Genomic DNA, 24014 nt, shown 5'->3' on the forward strand with positions numbered 1-24014 from the left:
ATTTCTGAACAAAAAGATCAAACAATAGGACAAAGGGCTCCTCTGCAAAGATTCCAGACCAGCGTATTTCTATTGACTATGGTGGTGCTTTCCTTCGTCAGTCACCGTTCATTTCCGAAAAACAGCTTTTTTAAAAGCTACCAGATTTACAAAAGACAGTTATTTGGCCCCAATCACACACGACTTTACATAATGTTCAGTAATTTTTGCAATGTTTTACTGAGTAACTCCACCTTTAGATTGGGCTTAATGTTAAAATGTTAAAAAATTCGATTGAATCCTTTAATAAACTAATGAGCAAGAGGCCTAAGAAAATTAATGAAAAGTCGATTCTCCCTTACATGAGCTAAATACAACGCTAAATAAAAATGCAAAAAGTTATAAAGTCATTCACCAATGCTGCAAGTACTTTTTTCAATGGTTATTTTGAATTTTGCTGTGAAAAATTAGCTAAATAAAGCCAAACATAAATGCTCTCCATTCTCAAAAGCGGCACAGCAAGGTCTCAAGATGGACGCAGAAGTGTGGATTGAACTATTGAATCGAACAGCTCGATCAAGTCTTTTTTCAGATCAGTTGGTCAAATTAGTTCATTTGTTTGAGAAACCATCTCATTTTGTTTCAGTTGGTGCTTAACGTTATTCCAATTATCTACTTATGCATCACTGATAAAACTACTGATTTAAAATTCACCAGGTTGTTGATGATTACCAAACATACCTCATTAAGGTATTACAGTCAAAAGTGTTTGCTGTAGTTGATGATTTGGCTACAGTCTTTGTGGTTCAGGATTATGATCAGACATTGCAGAGACTATTGGTAAGGAACTTCTTTCTTGTTTGCTAAAAACTTGTATCAGTATGCCTCAGAATTTAGAGCATCAATTATCTTCAGTTTTCCCAAATATAAGATATATTATGGACTTAATTCAAACAAAATCTTAATCATTCACTTTACACAAAAGGCAAACAAATTTTGCACAATACAAAGAAAAGTTTTTTCACTGATGGATGGAAAATTCTGGATGTTGACTTGCTCCTGTGACAAGAGCAGAAGGTTGTTTCTTGAATGACTAAATTGTGTGGTAGAAATTAATGAAATGGGTAAGTTATTTCTATATTTTCTAGTTAGTTGCTGTTATAAATTTGCTGTTTAGTCTATAAATTTGCTGTTTTAGTCTACAAATTCAAGCTTCGCAAATTAAAAACAAAGCACAAGAAAATAGGTATTTTATGTTCCATATTTTTATGTTCCTGTTTTTGTTAGGGTAACCAGATGCAATATCAGTTTCAAAATACGTTAATAAGGAAATATATGTTAATAGGGAACAGAGTGATACAATGAGAGATGCTCAACTGATATTGTTACTGATCTCTCATTCAAGAGGTTTTGTTTTTTACAAGTGTCAAGCTAATATGATCCCATTTTTTTGCAGGAGTGAGAAGAGATGAGGTCAACTTCACGGAGACCCTTTCCAAATTACCCATTAGCAATCAAGTAGAAGATGAAGAGATTTGTGAGAATGAAGAAGATAGTTACAGTGAAGATGAATCAGATGAAAGGCCTGGCGAATTTGATGACAGGTATACTTTATATATGATGTATGGTTACGGTAATTCTCTCACATGTGCTTAGCCTCAATCTGTCAGATATCAAACATAAAGCTTTCTCCCTCCCATTTCACAGTTTACATCATAAATCTTTTTTGCAAAGTATGCAGATTGACCTGGTCTTCCAAACTTCCCATCTTGATATTAAAGTTTGCTAGACAAAATTGCTTCATTCAACCTTGGTTAAGAAAATTGCACATTGTGATAAATTAATTTTTGCGTTTGTCCATAGGTATCACACAAAACAACACAAAGGAACTGAAAAATTCTGGCAAGACTTTTATCAAAAACAACATGAATTATTATGAGCAGGCAGTAAATTGACTTCTAATTCTTGACTTTCATATTTTAGAAATGCTGCAGATGACAACTTATGATCTGATCCCAAGTTCATTGTCTTTCTGTCACAGCTTCTTCTTTTATTTCAAATATGCTCTTCATGCAAAACTAACAGCCCTTTGGTGACAACCCATCAAGTTGGAACAATGATCTAATGCAGTAAACTAATCTAATGCAAATGAATACTAAGTAAAAACAACCTGCTCCAGCATAGCTTGCCAAATGATGTCAAATATCAGTGGGTCACCCAAAATTTATCAGTAAATTTTCAGTAAAAAAAGAATTTATGAAATTTTGACAATCGGTCATTACAACAGATAATTTTCAAAAATGTTGCTTACTTTCTTTTATGATCTATTGATTCAATGGGTCTCATTTATGATTTTTCACTTTCTAAATTGGTCACAGGAGAGCTGACTGAGCACGAATTTAGCCTGGTAGGTACTGATTTTTCTGCAAACCATGTGCGGATAACCAACAAGGTCTTTTGTTCTAGGTTGTAACTTAAAGCGACTCAAAGCAAGCTCAGATACAAATTTCACCGATCTTGCATTTTGGTCAAAAAGTTTGCAAAGCCAGTGTTTTGAAGCTTGTCATTCTTGATAATTACTTTTTGCTGCTTTCAAGAATAATCATTAAGGATACAGTAAACGTTTTTGACACAATATTTGGTTTCCTCCCCCTAAAAGCAAAACTATTAAGGGATCAGACTAAGCTATACATCATTTGATGCACAAGAATGTGATGATTCCAACCATAACCAAATAATTGGCAAATATTGTAAAATGATACTTTAATGCAAATTTATTGCTTAAATGAGTGTACCACCTTTAAAAGCAATTATGTACCCTTTTTGTTTGAGGTAACCAAATCTGACTTATATCAGCAAAAAACGCAGATCCTTAGCTACCAAAATTTGTCTAAGATTTTTCAAATTCAACCTCTCTTTGAAACTTTACCCTGTCAAAAATTGGCAAACATAGCTGTATTTGGCTATAAAAGACAAATACAAAAATTGGAGACAAAAATTTGCTTCCCCAATACCTGTTCTGGTTGTGTGCAAATTTTTGAGCCATTCACATTATCAATTGGTTTCTTGGGTACAAAATAGCTTTTTCGTACCTGTATGTAGAGAAAATATAAGTCCGTAGCAAACAGGGTTTTACTGACTTGCAAGGTATACTCATAAACCACAGTGTAGTCCGGGTAAAGTCATTTGAAGCCTTAAGATCAATAAGCCTGTTTAAATAGACACTGCTGTACATGGGATATGCCATGCGAGTTTGTAAATGAGAGATGCGACCACAACTGCAAAGCAAGGATAATCCGCTTAATAAGTAAAGAAATTTTAAGACCTCAACCAACAGTTTTGATAAAGAAATTATGGAAACCTTCGTTTACATGGGATTTTCTCCATTTAATTTGCTTTGAAAGTTCAGCTATTTTAATGTGGAAAAATCGAAAAGTGGATGTTTACATCCAGAAAACGTGGACTGTAACCCTAAGTAAGTACTGAACACTGATGTATTGCCTCTTGGCATTAATTGACTTGCATACTTTTTTATTTCATTATGGTCCACTTGCCCACATAGGCATTGTCAACATGCAAATTTTCTAAATAAGCCAAATCCTACCAAACTATTGCCAATTGTGAACACTGTCAGTAGATTTCTCCGTACGAGTTTACTAGGGCAAAAATATTTTGTTTCTACTTGTTTTCATTTGCACATCTACAGAATTTTCCTGAGATTAAAGAACTGAACTTCTCTGGCAAACAGTCTGTTGCATAAAGCTAGCATGGTGTTGTTGGTGTTAACCGTATGGGTTTTGATTGTTATACATGCTCAATCGTCAGAAATGCTTGTGTGCATGTTGGGTGTTTGAAGAAAGTGTTGCGTGAAGAGAATGAAAGCCTTCCATATTTCATTTTGGAGATGGAGTCACTTCGCTATGATTTGCAGAAGACTGCTACTTGCCAAAAGCCATATCAACATGCAAAATGACATGGAAGCCAACTCCTTGCCAGCAAAAGATTTACAACTTTCAAAGTGAGAGAGCACCTGATGATCCTTTCAAACTTTCCCCTCCAAAAAGTATTTGTCGCAGCTGTAGGAGTGAAGTTTCAGAGCTTGTTTACCCAGTGCAAAAGAAATTGTTTCTTCTGTCCAGTTATGTTACAGTGGAAGGTTAGTTTACTTTCCTTTAACATTTTTGAAAATTCAGCTATTTGAGATTTTTTTGAAAAGAATGGATTCTGGCAAAAGTTTTGCTTGCATTAGTGAGCAATTTTAGGCATATACTTTATATGCATCATACAGAATTATTTCAGACATCCATCCACTTACACTTATAGATAAACTCACTTTCCTGTCTTATTCACTTGTTCATGCCTTTTATTCAGTAAACTTAAATAACTCCACGACCACCATATAAGCTGGAAAGGGGTCTTTAGTTGATATATTATTTTAAGTCCTCAAGTCATGCTTTCTGTAGCCGAAAACACATTTTCATTACATTTTTGTTTGTTTTTCAGTATATGCTCTGTTGTGTTTCAATTGCCTTGCATTGCTTGAAACCTTCAAACTCCATTGCTGAACTATTACCAACTTCATTACGCTAGAATAAAAATTCAAGAAACATAAAGAATTGTATAAATAGACATGCTCTAACATAAGATAAATTGAAAAATAATTGCTCATAATGCTGATATCAATTGTGATTGCAAAAAGAACTCACATCTCAAGAGATCTTCTAGGCTATTAAGATACCTTTGTTATTATATAAATGTGCAACCTTTTTTGTGTAGTTGAATTTGAACATGTGAATAAGATTAAAACAAAAGTCTCAAATCGTTTTTTCCTTTAGAACACAAATTTTAAGCTTAATATAAATAATATAACATTATTCAAGTTAAATAGAAAATATATGGTTTTCAGTTTTATACTACACACAAAAATAACTATATTTCATCATCATATATATAATAATGCAATTAAAATTTAAATGAAGAATAAAAAGCTTTTGACCCTCTGATGCTTGAAGATGGTAGCCAAAGACAAACCCCATATGATTAAAAACTCTAAATATTTTACTGGCTGATGCACCAGCCACAAGAGTAGCAAAGGACCGAAGCAGGTTTCCAGCTGGGATCCTGGCTCCTTTCATATCTTGCTGACTTCTCCACACATTTTCGTTTGATGGGCACTGAATACTGGAACATGTGGTTTTCACCTCCACAATGGTTCCAATCTGACGTGTGGTGATGAGAGGATTTGCTGTTTTGCAGACAAGACATAACTGAAACAACAGCAATAGCTGTTACATAAGAACAATAAACTTTGATTCAGTCCTGAGGTTCTCATCTTTTGAATGTCTGAAATAGAATGTAAGAAATGAATTTATGAAAATGCTTTGAATTTAAAGCCAATTAAGGCAACATGACAACTAAATGTGATATTTTCAATTTTATCATTTGACAAGTTGGAATCAAATCAAATCTCTTCATCAGACTCATCAGTGTCCTCTTCAATATCGTAATCTGCATCTTCCATATCTTCTAGATGGACATTTTTTCATCACTGAGAATTTTCTTAATCTGTGTCCGAAGCATAAACTGGATGGTGAAGAGGTTTTGGTGGCCTTGTCTCACTTCCTAAGGTTTTCACACTCACTGGATGTACTATAATATTGACAATATTTTTAGGGTCCACACATTAATTAAATCATCATACTTTACATAATTCATGGTTTCTCTGCCACAGGGGGGAATCACCATCAATATTTTGTGAGACGTTTTTTGTTCAGGCGCAAATACGTTCCGAATGGTCTGAAAAATTTTAGAACTTTTGAAAATTACCTCACCACAGCTAATATGATAAATCATGCAAATTGTTACTCCCGTTAAGAAGCGAATTTAGGTCTCTATAAGTGTTACATTTCTGAAAACGTTAACACTGTTTACCTGGCGATGTGCCTTAGACCTCTTTGGCTTAGGCCGTGTAGATTCTCCAGTCACAACCAGAAGGTACACTGTCGGAAAGTCAAGGGTGCCAAAATCATCGCGCCTCAACACTGCCTGTAGCATTTCTGTTGGTCCAAGCAGTGCCATGCATTTTCGTAGGAAATTCTCTTCTCCAAAATGATCTTTCAGTTGCATTGACTCCGTCTCACCCCTTTGCTCTTATTTCCCTACTGATGTTGTCTTCCATGCTGTTCTAGAAAAAATAGTGGCAGGATTTGATATAACGACGCAACCAGATAAACTTCTTATTTTACAGCGTACAGCTCCAACCTTTTTAACCTGCTGACTGCGTTGCCTGTTGGAAATATCCTAGAAGCTATGGCAGATAAGTTGAAGCTTACATTTGCAAAAGAAAGACATTATATTGACCTGGTTGAAACCAAGGATGCATCAGCCTCCATCGAGATTTTATTTCTGCCAAATTGGCCTCAGCGGAACCAGTGAGGATTATATAAGGAGGACCTTTTGAAAAGTGGTCAGAATAGACTAATGCATGACTGCACAAAAGACTATCGTGGTCATCCGTGGCTAATGCCAGGAATCTTTATTGTAAACATGGTATGTAAACTTTGATTTTACAACTCAGGAGCAAAGATATACCATCAAATTTCTCTAGAAATTGAAAAAATTGGAATCCTTTTGAATAGAGGAAGAGCCTCTAACTTATTTTAACTAAGTTTCAATTTCAATAAGAAATAGTGTCTATTCTTGGAAATATTTTAACTTATTTAGCTATTTAACTTTTTGACTTCTTTCAATGCAAATTGCAAATAGGGAATTTTATTTTGAAATTTTATTTGTTCTACTTTTACAAGGCACACATTCATTCACGAAAGTGTTTTTATTCCAGTTTAAATATTCGAATTATTATTATTATTATTATTATGATATATATAGGAACACGAAAGAAGCATTAAAGGCTGTCCAGCAAGAACATAAAGATCGTCTGCAAAACATTCTAACTTCCCAAGGATCTTTATTGTCACGTCTTTTTAACCAGGATCTTCCACAAATAAACAAACTTTGGTCCAAGGTGCAAAGTAGCATGCCTCAGAATATTTTCAATTTCACCATAAGGTACCTGAACAATACCCTTGCTACACAGAAAAACTTGAAAAAGTGGAACTTGAGCCAGACTTCTGATTGTTCTTTCTGTTTTCTGCCAGAAACCCTCCTTCACGTTGTTGCTGGCTGCAAAACATACTTGGAACAAGGCCGATACACCTGGCGTCATAACTCTATCTTAAACTTTCTAGCTACGTCTCTTAAAGCTGTTAATGAATCTACCATCTACGCTGATATACCTGGCTATCTTTCACCATCAATCATAACTGGAGAAAACCTTCGCCCAGATCTTCTCTTGAAGACTAACAACAATTACCTATACATCTTAGAGCTTACTGTTGGTTTTGAATCCAATCTTGACACAAATGCAACAAGAAAACACAGCAAGTATGCTCCTCTCCTATCTGACTTACAGCGAAAGTTCAAATGTGTCTCTTTTGTGAATCTTTCTATGAGCTCTCTTGGCATCTTTGGCAATTCCTGCATCTCTTTCTTCAAAATGTGTGACTCTCTCTCCATCGATCAACAACAAAAACGGTATCTCATCTCTAAACTTTCCAACATTGCCATTCGTACTACGTACTACATATTTTGTTGCAAAAATAAACCATGGACAAATCCGGAATTACATCCGTTTTAATTTTGGTTGTTTTATTTTTCTCAGTTTTTCCTTTTACCTTACGATTGTTATAGTTTTTTATTGTAAAACCAGGCTAGCCAATTGCAAATTACCTTGTAATAGTGAGATTTGTAATTGTAGTTTAAGTTGAATTGAAAATGAAATGTTTCCATTATTATTATTAATTATTATTGACTATTTGAAATACCTTGAACTTTCTATCAAAAATTAAGAAAAATATTCAAAAACTTTACTTAATTTCATGGTTTTTGCTGGCTTATTAAGGACTCAAAATGCAGAATGTTGAAGTCTCAAAATGCAGAATATATCCACCTAAGATTTAGAAAAAGGTTTCTGACAAAGCAGGAGCTAATCTTTGGATTTTATTTCAAAAGATATTTGCTACGTATTCAGTGTAATGGATGCACAGCAGTCACCAAACATTCCATTCACAATTTTTCCACTCAAATTGAAGAGGGTAATTGTGTGCTTTGAGGATAGTTAATGGTTTTCACACTATTTAATGCTAATAGCAGCTTACCTTTTAGGTTAACTTCTCTAATGCGTGTCTTTGAATTTGTTGTAGCCTACCTTCTGTTTTCTGAATCCATTATTGTAGCTGACATTTGCAAATATTGGCAATGTAGAGCAGCAAAGCTGCACTCATTTTAGAATTGTGTTAGAAGTAATTAATGCAAATTACGAGAACAATTTTAAATGTAAATAATCAAGAAAGGTTCGGTTTATCTTTTTGACAAGACATCAATAGATCTCTGTAAAAATAGATTTGATGTTTAAATATACAACTGAATCATTTTTAACTTTATTCTAGCACCACGTACAATGATCTGTGATAATTGTTGTAGTTTCCAAAGCTACTGCTTAAATTGAGACCCCGTGTTTTTCAAGACTATGCTATTTCTTGCTGATCGTTTCCATTGGAAGAATCATAAAGGTAATAATCATTCTTTGTCTTTCAGATTTTGTTTAGCTTTTAGCCCTAATTCCATGACAAGGATCCTGACAACGATTTAGACAAGGCCATGTTAATTTTTTTCTATTGATCGCACATAAGAATTGTCTATAACCCTTTAACTGAATTCGAGTGGTCTGTGCATTTACGTATAATTCTATTTTGGAGACCAATCATGAGATGCACCAGATGTTCTCTATTAGTTTACTTTAGCTAGTTGTTGATAATGGAAAAATTGCACTAGAATATACTTACAAACAAACTTATTTGTCAAAACTTCAATATTGCCTAGATAGCCAACCAGTACTCTAAAACAACTTCTTTTATAGCTTGGGCTGATAGTTAGAATTTGTCATATTATTTGCAATAAAACAAACTCAACTCTCAGATCAATGAACAGAGAAATGCAAAGTTAAAAACAGCGAAGAGCCAGCTCAGCTACATGAAGAACTTTTCAAACCATGTTCGCCTTATTCTGTGGTATGGTAACCAGAAAGTGAAAGACAAATTACAAAGTGATGTCCACTAGACATAAGACACAAGAAGTAAGACATAAGAGATTCATTTCAACCAACAAGAATTACAATTTAAGTTATGATTAATAAAAAATAAAGAAACAAGTACATTGGACTAGGTTTACCATAAGCTATGATACCAAGTCATTAAATTAATGACATTGAAAATTTTAGAAAAGAACCCAATGGTTGGGAAGGGATCTTATAGCAGAGCTAATTCACAGACCCCTACCCGGCCAATCAGGCCGATCATGACATACCAACTGAGGTTACCAGTTCTTAAATGTAACTGCTATAGAAGAAGAAAGCGCTGCTGTCAGAAACGCAGAAGGATAGTTTGGGGAAATAGCATTGTTTGATAAGAATCAAAAGCCTTATTGGAAAATGTACGCTTAAGGTGTTTTTTATTTGTCGCATTTGTAAAGAGAGGATTGTTTTTTAATGCATTAAGCGCTTTAGTGCCAGTATAGCGCAGGGAGCTTAGCCCATAGGTAGTTGTATTAAATTTTTGTGTATGAAGTCCTCTAGCGGATGAAAGACGAGTCGTCCGATTGTGCATATTTTGAAAATACAACTCTTTGAAAAAGCCAGTTTTAGCTGCTTGGTAGTCGATTCATATCAAAATCATGCATAAAGAGTAATTGTTGAAGTTTAAGAATATCATCTAACTTCAAGATTTTTAAGTCTCTGAAATGCTGTGATGTGTGGTCGTTATATCCTGAAAAAGGGATTGTTTGTATAGCCTGTTTTTGAGTTTACGTTTTTGGTCAAGTTGATCACCAGTTGCATTTCTCCATTAGATGCATCCATAAGATAGGTGTGAGTTAGAAAGACTGTTGTAAAAATGCTTTAGAGTTGAACTAGTTACAAAATGTCTGATTATTGTCAGCAAGCCAGTTGAATTTGTTATTGATCAGAATGCCTAAGTATTTAATACGATTGGACTCATGTAGAGTTTTATTATTCAAGCGGAGAGTGAAGTTGAAGTTCCTGTTTTCACTCAAATTGTTCCTAAAGAGAAGAAATTCTGTCTTCGCAACATTAAGTGAAAGTCGATTTGGGCAAAGCCAGTTATACAGAGATTCTAGTTCTTTATTCATTGATTTTCTAGGAGTTTTCAGACTTTTATTGGAAATAATAAGATTTGTGTCATCCGCGAAATGATGTACAAGTGAATTTGGAGTAGCATATCTTAAATCATTTAAATAGATTAGAAATAATAGTGGTCCTAGTATAGATCCTTGTGGTACACCACACAATATGGTCATTAAACTTGAATCGATGCAGTTTATTTGTACATATTGTTTTCTGTCAGTTAGGTAAGATTCAGACCATTGATGGGCTGGTCCTCTTACTCCGTAATGGTAAAGTTTGTCAAGTAAGATTTTATGATTCACAGTTTCAAAAGCTTTTTGAAGATCAATAAATACCCTGCATACATTTACTTTATTATCCAAGGATCTCAAGGATTTCACTAGAATTCAGTAAGGTAGAGTTGGCAGAGTTCAGTAAAGTTTCTTAACTTCCTAACCTATGCCCATCGTACCCATTCAAATAATGTTCCTTCTAATCAGTTACCTTAATATCTTTTTCATAATGGCGAAACAGGGTACAAAGTTTCTCAGAGTCTCTAAAAAAACCAGTTCTGTGGAGGATAGCGAGATTTATTGTTTCCAAATTTTCAGACATACATATGTTATGTACATATCATTTAAATCGCGTGTTAAGCAAATGTTTATAAAACAAACTTCAATTTTTTGCAGATATATACCTAATTGAGGAGCCTTGAAAAGTATAAGGGGAGGGGGGAAGAAAAACATTGAGACCTTTTCAGGGCATCGAAGAGATCCTACAGCCGCACTCCCATTTTTCATCAAAGATTTCATTTGGATCTTTCGCGACACAACAAATGTGGAACAGAAAGTTACAGGAAAAAACGTCTTACAGCTCTGTCATCAGTACTACCAGTTTCTGAACTATCACCATCAATGATTACACAACAGTTGTAATCAGCTCAACATACAATGGATTTGCTTATTGAACTTGGTTCCGTAGATGTGTTCCCCAAATCACCTTCTACCATACCACCATCTCTAACTGTACCATTTCCTCCAGTGATGGCCACACTAACGTGCCTATTTTCAATCATGCTCAATCGATCGTTATCATCCCCAATATAATTATTTCCGTCACCCTTCACTTTTACATTGCTGTTATTAACATGACCCCTATCTACATAAGTGTCAGAACCATAACGCACATCTTCATCATCATCCATATTTACATCGCCTCAAATCAAACTATTTAAAAACATCAGACAGTGATCCAGCACTTTGTCCCTCTCTCTAGTAGACATGAATGAGCATGGCAAGGCTGGATCCCTTGTATTAGGGCTCCTAAAAAGAATGCTATCTGGCCACCAATGCTGGTTTCAAGCATTGTGGTTGTGCCTCTCCACTTTTCTCTTTCGAGCTTTGTCAACTGCACAGGCAACAACCATTTTACCAATTAACTTGTAAGCAGTATGGTTGGTTATATGCTTTTCGATATTTGTTGGCAAATAGCCATTCTCCATAGGTTTGATTCTGACGAAGTTTACCCATTTTCCTCCACAACACGCTTCTTGTCTGGGACAAAGATAAACATCTCATTATAAAAGTGCCATATTCTTTCATGCACTACAATTTTGCTAGGGGCCTATGGACTCGTTGTCAGGGTCTTATAAGCGCCATAATAAGCAGACAAACAACAGCCTTTGTTTTTTGTAAGCCTTGGTTTATTAGAAAGGTCATCAAAATACATTGGAAAAAACACTTGTTTTCATACATGGTTCATTTTGGTAATTTTTGTTAAACAAACTGCTTCATATAAAAAGTCAAAACAAGGAGGACAATTTGTAAAAAATGTTTCTTAATTCTTAATTCAAAGACGAATAAATCAATTTGTCTAAGAAAATATTTGAAATAAAAAAATTTTAAAAATTGCAATCAAATGCAAATTTCAGAAATATAAAATTATATTTAATTACAGTAGATAAGTCTCCCATTACAAGACATGACCAGCAAAAATATGTGCTCTTTTCTTCGTTGCCACACATCCATAGAAAAGTTCCATAGATCGACTATACTTAAAAGTTACTTTTGGACGAGGTCTTCCATCAGTCTTTAATTCTAAATGTTGCTCTTGAGTAAGATGCCTCTGGCTTCTCAAAAACCCAAATATTTGTGACACCCCCAACAGGGAACTGCTTCAGTGATTCGGTTCATGTTTAACTTTGGTAGTGTACTCTCAGTGCTGTAGCGTTGGTGTATTAGAAAAAGGAATCTAATACATTTGTGCGCAGGCAAATATTTGTGGATAGGCAGCACAATAGAATAGATGTCACACAAAATGCTCAAATTAATTAATTAAAAGAGATTTGGTTGTATTAGAAACTGAGACCTAATACACTAACACCTGGCGACATGCTTGCGTTAATCACCAGGAGTTCAATACAGCCTTTAGAGGATTATCAGCTTTATTGTGTGACATCTACTTATTATTCAACATCTACTTATTATTGTTAATATTCAACAGATTTTTATTTGTAAGGGCCTCATTGAGTATTGCACACAAACATGAAAATTGTGCAACTACATATCAACTAACTTATAAAAAACCATGTCTGTCGTATTTTCTTGTGCTTGTCGAAAATGTGATATGTTAGGCTAATACATTGAATATATTTGCGAGCAGCTACTGGTTAGATTCATTGACCTAACCAGCTACCCAATTAAGATAAATAAGTCGTGAATTTGTAAAATGTTGAAGGATTTTTTTTGTATAAAAGTAGCACATCAGATAATTATCAAAGTTGCTGAAAATAATGACTTTTAGTTTAAACCAAGAGCACAGGTAAAAAAGGGATTTCTGCCTTGCAAATGAAAATAATGAAGCGTGAAACTCAGAGTAGCAATTTAGAACTCCCTGTTCTATACACCAAATAGCGTGTACAGCTCTACCTATATGGCATCAAGCACTTAATGACAGACCAGTAAACAGTAATTTTCATCTTACTTTTCTAGTCAAATACACATCAGTTGCAAGCATATAGATGCAATCACAAGCAATCTTACACGAAGCACAGTTAAATTACGGCCCATTTCCAACAAGCAATTTACTACAGAATCGCGAATTGCGAGAAGAAAAAGCAAAAACTTTAAAAAGGTCTAAAAATTAAATAAGTAAATAGATATTGTTATATTATAAGTGAGAACAACTTTCTCTCAAATTTCTGTTTAAATATCTGCACACTTTATTTGGACAAGGGAATTATCACGATGGCTGCTGAAAATCAAAGCAACGTTGTAAAATTTTCTATAACCTTGTTAAATTCAGTGGTAGCGATCACTGGGCTGAATACAGCCATTAGATGGTTCCCTGCATTTTGGCCAACACCATTTACGGTCTATTCTCGTTGGCAGTATATCAAAATTCTCAAGGATAAAGAAATTTCTGAAAAAAAGACGAGGACTTCAAAGAATCTGGACAAGACCTGGTAGGACTAGTGCATTGTGGGACATCTTCGTCAAAGATCTTGTAGTTCCTGAAGAATGGAATGAGAATTTTCGTATGTCAAAAAAAACTTTCTTGCTTTTATGTACAGAACTGCAGCCATTCCTATCGAAGCAGACAACCCATTTACAAACACCAATGACTGTTGAGAAACGGCTAGCAGTAACTAGGATAAAAATGTTCTAAGCTTGTTTGGTTACATACTACCAGATTGTTTGGTTACATACTTCACGAGCCAATTAAAACATTGACTTTTGTTTCTCCAATACAACGCAATGAAGAAAAACAGCCTCTACAAAAATTTTTCAAGAACCTTCTATAATTCTGAATAGAGAAAGGCATATCTAAAATTTTGTCATCCCCATTTCTGAAATTTTGTTGGAGACGCAAGAAAAGCTACAAAATGTTTGACCATTTTTTATCCGGACGAATAAGGCCCTTTTTCTTCTTCCAAAGATCGGTTTCATGGCAAAGCGAGCCTTCACCTTAAACTTTGCTTGCCTATTATGTTTAATTGACACCAAAAGAGTACTCTAGTTCCTATCTTATCTTTCTATGTTACCTTTGACTTTTGAGGACGGTTTTTTTCAAATTCATATTATATCACAGCCAATTTTAATGTTTTAATATTGATGTGCCTGGCCCTTCCCCACATCTAGATTAGTTTCCACCCTCACTCAAAATATGCTGACATCGAAATCATTAAACATCTTACTAACTATATCAACTTAAATAAAAATCTTGCAAGTATTAATTGCATCTTGCTAAAACGTTTCACATATTTGCTGCAAACGAACAGGTTTCATTTTGATATGCTGCGATATAATTGATATACAATATACTCAGGGCAACCTCCTCCACCAACCTCGGCATGGTTTGGAGTTCGGTTAGGATCAGCTGATTTGGGCAAACAAATTTTAGATGATGCTAAAATAAAAAGTTTGGCAATAACAATAACCCGAAACACTCTTTATTTTGTTGCGGAGGGAGGTAACCAAAATACAGTGGGTCATTTGGCTTTTCTACTTGCGGTCAACCAATCAGCTGCTTTTAATCATGCGTTTCCCAGGTTTAGGTGGGTACTCTAGGGCGGGAAAATGCAAGTCCATAAATATATACAGAAAAGTCCTTCTTTTTACTCGTTGCAAAATTCCGAAATTTACCATGTGTGCAAAAACACTTTACACAAAGAATGGAGCGAAAATAGTGACAATTCAAAATGTATTCATTTGTGTGCTTACGGCTACAGACTAAGCTAAGTTTTAAATGTGTACAGAAGACTTAAAATCGATCATTGTGGAGACATATCACGGTATATCTCTCATAGCTGCTGTAACTTTTAAAGTGTTTGCCTAAAAAAAGAGGAGTTCACAAGAAACCTGAGCAATGCTTTACAGATTTCATTGAAAGAAAAGGTAAGCAGATGATCTTAGCTTAATGTAATTTTGAAAATAAGTTAATTAAACATTATTTTTATTGCAAAGTTTCAGAATAAGGTAACACAATTGTTTGCTAGATAATAACTTGAATATCTATATCTTACACTTTCAAGAAAATTTGTTTAATAAGTTTTGAAATTTCAAGGACTTTGATATATTTTCATTTATCAAAATGTACATTTATCATTTTATATGAAATCATCTTCGATGTTTCGTTTATCATTGATGTTTCATTTATCATTTATCAATTTTCATTTATACAGGCTTTTGGTATGCTTTGTTCAAATTGCGTAAAACTAAGAATTAGAAAATATTTTTAGATGCAGTTTAATAACTAAAATTAACTAAAAATTAACCTTATTTGCAGATCAACAACATTCTGGAAAAACATGACCTTGACCAAGCAGATTCCCCAGAATTAACTCCTGATAATGAAATGGAATGGGAATCCTCTGAAATGTCAACCCAAGGTTTTAGCCAAGAGAATGACTCAACCACATTGACTTGAGCTCTCCTAGCCAGCAACTAATCCTCTCGCAAGAAACAGATTCTCTGATCCCAAGTGTAGATACAAAAGATAATGGTTGTCAAACAGAGAGTTCCATGAGTGATCCTGTTATAATTGACAAGGCAGAATATTGGGAACTCTTCTTTAAAGCATATAAGTCATTTAACCTACAAAAAGCAGTTACAAAAGTAAAAGAAAAATGCTTTGCGCTTTATGGAGATGAGGGAAGTCCTGAAATGGCCCATCAAAATTTGAAAGAATTTGTCAAGATGCAGATGCTTCAAATATTTTCCCCTACATCTACAATTCCCTACACGCATTGAGTGTAGAGAGAATGTCAGAAAATCGACTTATGCTGAACACAATACGCACAATGGTAATTATTCATGTAATGACTTTTGGACAGTCACAAAAGTCAAATTGGTTTCAGGTAGCTCTATCAAGAAAATTGTCGCAATATGGCATAAGTGAATGTGGATTGACTGCTTTAAGAAATATAGGCATCATACCCATGGACTACAAAAAAGGAAACAGCTTCAGCGGCATCAAATCATCTTCTAGAAGTGCAAAGCTTTTTCCAAGAAGCAACAGATAAAGGGCACTTCATTGTGATGTTCATTGATGACTATCATAATATTCATACCAAGCATCATCCAAATGAGAAGCAGCGGTCGGAATCAGTTCACATGGCCACCTTGATGGTAAAAGTATTTGAAAAAATAAAGGCTGTTCCACAGGAGGGAAATGTACCACCACTTAGCGAGAATCCTGCTGATATCAATATTCTTCATCAGGTGATCAACCAAAACATTTCAACTTTGTCAAAATCATATGCTCAAGAAATGCCTGACAGGGTACTTGCCAAATATTTTGACCAAACATCTGAAAGACAAAGATTATTAGTGCATGTGAATCAACAAACAGAAATTAGGAAAAGGAGGTCAGAGGAAAACACAAAATTGGTTGACAGAATAGAGATTAATTTAAAGTCATTTAAAGTCCGTTAGTTAAACAGCGTTTGCACTGTAATGCGTAAAGAACATTAGTACAGTTGCAGTCCAGTCTTTGTTTTTTGTCATAGTGTTTGTCAGTGTTAGTAAAGTTAAAAGAAGTAGTACTGTCTGTGATGTGTTGGCATGTTATGCAGTTACGTCGTGAGTGGCATTTGTGAGTGCCTCTAAGATTACGTTGCTTTGTGGTTTTCAGGCAGTCCTGTCTTGTTTTTTTATAACTATTGCCCTCTTGTTTTAAGCATCTACTCTTTTATTGCATTCAAAAAATACTACACAGAGCAGTACTTTCAATCTTTAAAACATTCTTTGCTGCTAAATCATGCTTTCTGTCTTTATAAGAAGACACTATGATGAAGCATTGTTGATTCTCCTCACAACATATGAGTACTTGAAGAAAATGAATATTCCTCTTTTTCATGTCATCTCAAAGTTTTTGGTTGCCTTTGATGAATATTCAGTTAAAAATTTTAATTCAATACTAAGAGGAAGGACAAATGTTACAGACAATGCTGCCCAGATTTGACGTCAAGCAAAGGAAATTGATCCATCCATACTTTCGCCACCGTGGAGATACAACTTCTGCCCAGGCAAAGTACACAGATTAAAGATCAAGGCAGCTGAATTTCTCGTGAAAAAGTTCAAAACACTTTTAACAAGCCCATCCAGAAGCAGCAGGCTCCAAAGAACTCCAAATCAAACGAAAAATGTCACAAAGTGGTCACTGCCAAATTTGTTTTGAAAAACTATTGTCACAAACAAAGTCTTGCCTTTTGGATTCTCATCTCTGGAAAATCCTTCTCCTGAACAGTAAATGTTAGAAATTCATTTTATGCATTTATTAGCTCAATTTTTATCACGAATGAAAACTTGGTCTTGTGAACATTGGAAACCTTCAACACGAAAATTGAATATTTATAATATATTATGCTTTCAGATATATTCAAAGAAATCTGTTTATGGCAGCTAGAAGAAAGTTTTGTGCTACAGGCATTTTTGATCTGAATTATGATATCCATAATAGAATGTTGCAATCTGTATTTATGTTTGTATATGTTTATATGTATCTATGTGGGTATAAATCATGTCAAACCAACGGACTTTGCAATACCTTCTTTTCTAGAAAATGAGATAAAAAGAATTGCTCATTGGTGAGCCCTTTGTGGCTATATTTACCTGTGGACATTCATTTGAGTACACCTTCCAAACGTCAGTGAATGTCCTGTTTGGAAAGATGCACTAAAGAATAAAATTGATTTGATGGCAAAACGAGCAAAAAGTGCTGTTTTCCGCCCTCATGATGTTGATGAAGCCGGAGACAATAATGTTGTTGCAGATGACGATGTGTCTGACATTAAAGGAGAGCCTGAAGACCAATCTTCTGATGATTTTGATAATGTTAAGATGGACGATACCTGTTACACAGATAGAGCCCTTCCAAACCATGCTGAGGTTAGCGGAGGAGGTTCCCCCGAGTTTTTGCAGAAAATATGTGGAACGTTTTAAGAAGATGCACTTAATACTTGCAAGATTTTTATTTAAGTTGATATAGTTAGTAAGGTGTTTAATGATTTCCATGTTAGCATATTTTGAGTGAGGGTGGGTTAAGTGGAACTAATCTAGATGTGGCGTAGGGCCAGGCAGGATCAACATTAAAACATTAACATTCGCTGTGATATAATATGAATTTGAAAAACCGTCCTCAAAAGTCAAAAGTAAGATAGAAAGACGAGATAGAAATTAGACTACTCTTTTGCTGTCAATTAAACATAATAGGTAAACAAAATTGAAGGTGAAGGCTCGGTTTACCATGAAACTGATCTTTGGAAGTAGAAAAAGGGCCTAATCTGTTGGGATAAAAAAGCGTCAAACATTTCGTAGCTTTTCTCGGGTCTCCGCAAATATTTCAAAAATGGAGACAACAAAGTTTTAGATATGCCTTTTGTCTATTTAGAATTGTAGAAAGTTCTTGAAAAATGACAAAATTTGCTTTCAGCGTTAACATTTTGTAGAGGCTGTTTTTCCCCATTGCTTTCCCCATCTTCTGTTTTGTCCTCAGTTTTTTATTGTCTTTTATGCATTTTAACTGCCTCGTGATGTATGTAAACAAACAATCTGATTCGCTGAAAACATTTTCCATCCTTGTTGCTAGCAGTGACATTGTATTACCTAGCAGACGACGGTAGATACTGGAAAGAAGCCAATGCTTTTGGGATTTCAAAAGCTTCAGTTTCTCTGATGGTAAGGAAGTTTGAACCTTGATTTCAAAAATTCTAGGACCTAAATACATTAAGGTGTCAACCACTGAGGAAGAGGTACCAACCACTGAGAAAGAGGTTGTCACAGCTGTAGACAAATTTTAGCAAAAATTTGGTTTCCCTAAATGTTTGGGGACAATTGATGGAACACACATTTTTATTAAACAGCCAAAAGACCACTCAACTGATTACATGAATCGCAAAACAAATACTATTTTAATGTACAGGATGTTTGCAACCACAACTACATGTTCACAGATGTGAATGTTAAATGGCCTGGAAGTGTCCATGATGGAGGGATAGTTGCCAATTCAAGCATCAACAAGAAATTAAGTTCTGGTGTCATTCCTCATTGTCCAAGAAGAATTCTAGACTGCTTATCCTCTTCTTCCATATATCATGAAAGAGTTACCCGGAGGTGGTTGCACTGATGGAGAGATTTATTTTTTGCCTGGCGACTTTCCTCTGCTCATATTGTCATAGAGTGTGCCTTTAGCCGCTTAAAAAATAGGTCTAGAGCCCTCTAAAGAGATATGAAAGAGATATGGAGACAATGTTTGGAAAGAAGATCGAATTTGTTACTTTGATTGTTTCAGCAAAGGTGTCAGGTAGCAGGTCATTTTGTGTGTCTGTCCACAGAGGCTCCCAGTTGTCAACTTCATGAGAAATGTTTGAGTTTTCTGGAAGATCGGCACCAAAAATGCTCAAAATCTCGCTTCCACTTCTTGTCAAGGCGCTGAAACTTCACTTTCTTATTTAACTTGATGCATGATGATTGCACGGTTTCACAAGACTGTTTGTCCTCTTTCATTTGTAGGGACTCTGCGTTATAATTTTAAGTTTCTACCTCTTCATGAGATCTTTTTCGACCAATTAATTGGTTTTCACTGTACTCAGATTTCATAATTGCTGGCACAATGGACAGACCATTCAACGCAATACAGTTTTCTGCCGAAAATCGCGACAATGATGCTCCAAGCAGATGGTCTAAGAAAGGAATAGACAAGTTTATTTTATAATGAGAGGAAACGTCAGAAGATGGGACATTATTCCGTACCTCTGTGAATTGCAGGTTCTGTAGGCCATGATAGGAGATTCTACTCTATTTGCTATATCACATGCGGTCTAAAACCATAGTTGATGGTAAATATCAATATTATCTCTTCCTGTTTGTAAAGATCTTGTCATTGTTTTTACCTTTTAAAATATCAACTTGTACACCTTTAAGCTGCTCCGTAGCTGTATGTGTATACCCAACGCAATTTCTTACAATGATCAGGGTTATTAAAAAATTAAAATTAAAGTCCAAAAAGAGAATGCTTCACCAGCACATGTCCTCCATTTCCCATCCTTGTTACTACCAATGACAAACATTGTTTCTACTTGCCGAGCCATCAATCCGCAAACACAAGGTGGATACCTTGTGTGGTGAACATCCAATAACTTAGTGTATTTGCAGCCTGGGTTGAATTTCTTTAAATTTTTCTCTAACAGCTGTTGTCGCTTAGGAGAATACCTGAAAAACGAAAGGAAAGTCTTTGCAAAGAAGGGTTTCAAAACCAGAAATTTGGCCAGACATTACAGAAGCACCATCATAGATCTGCGTAATTAATTTTTCCTTCATTGATTTGCCGTATTTCTGCGAAATTTCTTCAATAATAATACTAATGGGAGATGCAGATCTGTTGGAACTAACATCACAGAACTTTAAAAACCTTTCAACAATCTCACCTTTATTGTCAAAACGAAAAATGGCGCTGAGTTGTTCCTTTGTACATACATCTGTTGTTTCATCAACCTGGATGCATAAAAACGAAGACTGAGAAATCTCCTTATCAATTTGATCTTGAATCACAGGAACTATGGATTCAATCAGATCATTTTGAGTATCGGCTGAAACACCTGTAAAAACTCAAATATTGCCTTTTTTCTTCATTAGCTAGTTTTCCACATAGGCGACATTCAAAAACCGAATCAAATTTGACAAAACATTCCAGAAGCTCTCTGTAATTGCCTTTATTCAAGCTAGTGTCACAGTCATCATGTGACCTGAAAGATAACTCTTGCTTACCTAAAAAGAACTGCTTCGATGAGAATTTTCAGCATCTCCTGTTCTGTCGGACTTCTTCATTGTGGCGATCTACCTCCTCTCACCTTGCTTCTGAATTTCTTCATGTTCTCCTCTAACTGCTGTTGTTTCTTAGGAGTGTATTTGAAAACTTAGATATTATTTTGACTCGATCCATCATGTTACTGACATTCTGGTTTAAATTGAGTTTGTGAGATGCACAGTGGGTAAACAGTGCCAAAGGATTCAGATTCATGATATGGACACCAGAGTATTTTCCAGCCATAATACCGGCTCCATCATAGCACAAACCATGGCAACATCAATATTCAATTCATTTACCAAACAGTCAATGATCTTATCTTTAAGGGCTTCTCCTGATACACCTTCATCGCAATGAATGAACTTCATGAATCTTTCTTGGATAATATTACTACCATCAACATATCTGACAACAAGAGGCATTTGCTTCTTATTCGAACAGTCAGTGACTTGTCAGCAAGAATCGAAAATAATTTAGACCATTTGATTTCTGCAATGATCTTATTATTCATTACTTCAGCAGCACAAGAAATGATTTCATTCTGAATAGTTTTCAATCGGCTCTTTAAGAACTGTATTGCAACTATCAATTCTAAGGTTGATTAAAACTTGGAAATTCCCATTGTCCTCCTTGTCATAATATTTCAAGTCATCCTCGGAATGGTACATTTTGCCTTGCAAGAAGAAGAGCAATTTTTATAAGAGAAGCAAGCTTCATCCTATTTTGGGTGATTCTATTATCGATAATTTTATTCTGAATTGTTTCTATTGATTTAATTTTGTTTTGTCTTACATTAAGAATGGTTGCCAGCGATGTTTTATGAAAATCTGACTTGCTGTGCATTTTTAATCTTGAAACTGCACATGACCAATCTTTAAAGGGACTTGTCACCAGCCTGTCTACTTTTGATGAATTTATACCAATCCTTCTTCCAACAATGACACGAGGTTAACAAAAGGACCCATCAAGAAATTTGGAATATTGCAACCAGGGATATTCATTAAGCCACAAAGAAATGAATTTTCGCTTTTTGCCCTATATCAGCTGTGTAGGAAAGTTATAGTCACCATCCGGCCTCTAAACCTTTTGGCAAATTTCATATTTTTCGTTATTTGTAAAAGATCCTACTTTACTATAAAAGGGTCCAATATCATGATCAGTTGGAATACCATTTTTTGTTGAAATATTCTGCTCAGAACAAGAAACAGGGGAAGCAGCCTCCTTTTGAACAATGATTTCCTGTTCTGGAGATTGCTTTGCAGACAAAGGAAAATAAATTCTAGATTGCTTCAAATGAGAAACTGAAGAAGATGCAGGGAACTGATCTTTAGATGACTTCTGATGCTGGAGCTGTAGCAGAAGTGGTCTCTTGCTTCACTTTGACAAATAATTGCTCTTGCCGAATGAAAGATGGATCACCAAATGATTGTCCTGAACAGTTGATTGACATCCTTCTTAGAACCCCCCAAGCATGGCCATAACAAATGAATATAGGAACTGTTATCATCTGGTATTTTATGAGGCTTCTTACCTTTGTGGTAGACCAAGAAGTGACTTATGATGTTAACAGAAGCACTTGTGTGGATCAGCCATCCAGCTAGTGGCCTTGATAGAAGACAATGCACGCTGCAACTTTGCATACAATCTACAGAACTGCAGAACATTCCTACTGTAGTCATTTTTCAGGGTAAAGACGATGTTAACCCATCTAAATTTCAGTCATATGACAAACGTGTTTACATATCTTGACAGGATAATGGGTGGATGGATGGTGCTGTTACCAACCAATGGGTAAATAATACATTGCACCAGCTATAGACAAAAGCCAATGAAATGTTCTTTTTCTTGACAATGTGGCCTGCCAGTGCACAAAAGACTTTCATAGCATTTGTAGGGAAGAAGCTAACACTAATATGTATCCACTCCGTCCTTCAGTCACTGACAAATTGAATTCCCTAGGATATAAGGACTAGACATTTTAAATAACGGACAAAATAGTACTGTGTACACTGGTTAAGTAGCTTATCTACACGGTTCTATTTAAATATCTGACAAAACAAAAAGTGTAGAATGATGAATGTTTTGTTCTGTTTTTCAAAGGGTTAAGTTATATAAAAAATTTTGAAAAAGAAACAAGTATTTATCAAGACCTTCACCATTTTTTTATGAAATGGGTTATTTTATTAAAAATACAGTCTGCTTTTCTTAAAATTGTGTTTCTTACATTCAGAACACTACTGTAGCTGAGAGCGTAGAGCTATAACATCGATGTCACCCCTGTTATTCAATTTCAAGAACAAAGAAGACCATCTTCAGAAACTGCAGGGCATTAAGAATTACCCTTTCCGGCTTCTTGTGTGCTTAAAATCCTGGTTGACTGAATCAAAGATCTATCTATTCCAAGATATAAGGTCAATGGCTTCAAAATACACCCTTCGATAATGGTCTTTCTTTGCAATGACAGATTTCAATCCAAGCATATTGTCTGTGCTATCATTGCACTGGCTGCGACAAGATTTTAAAGAAAGTTGTAATCTAATCATCGCATCTTTGATTAATGAGACTATTGTATCGGCACTGATATTTGAAACATTGTAGAATCCAAGAAAATCGTCATAAGCATCTATTTTTTCATCAATCCAGTAAACGCAAAATATAAACTGTTCTCTGTTTGAGATTTCTGTATACATATAAGCAAAAAGAAGTGCAGTCAAATGTCAGCAGCTAAGCTTTGCAAAATGCTATGAGACATGATGCCAAGGATTTTGTTTTGAATATCGTGACTTTTGTATTTGTCTTGCTTGTTCTTAAGCCATTTTTCAAACTTTTTATCTTCAAAACGTCTAGGGTGAACAGACAAATCACTGACTGATTTCACTAGACCTATCATCTTTCTAATATGTGTTAACTGACAAGCTGAGGCAGCCGCTAAGTTCAATATGTGGGATCTCCAGTGAAAGTAAATTGCATGGGGATATTTCTTCTGTACCGT

At 35.1% G+C, this 24014-nt stretch overlaps 1 protein-coding gene across 1 annotated transcript; it reads left to right on the forward strand.

The window, feature by feature from the left end:
• The first annotated feature begins 968 nt into the window (after positions 1-968).
• LOC135686772 (uncharacterized) lies at positions 969-23875 on the forward strand. The gene is made up of 3 exons (XM_089110319.1): positions 969-1103; positions 1436-1583; positions 1843-23875. Exons 1-3 carry the CDS (start codon positions 1100-1102, stop codon positions 1916-1918), a joined length of 228 nt encoding a protein of 75 aa, XP_088966445.1. The 5' UTR covers positions 969-1099; the 3' UTR covers positions 1919-23875.
• The last annotated feature ends 139 nt before the right edge of the window (positions 23876-24014 follow it).

The sequence above is a fragment of the Rhopilema esculentum genome, chromosome 9 (assembly GCF_057945365.1).
Source record: "Rhopilema esculentum isolate cy_ngs chromosome 9, ASM5794536v1, whole genome shotgun sequence".
Classification (NCBI taxonomy): domain Eukaryota; kingdom Metazoa; phylum Cnidaria; class Scyphozoa; order Rhizostomeae; family Rhizostomatidae; genus Rhopilema; species Rhopilema esculentum.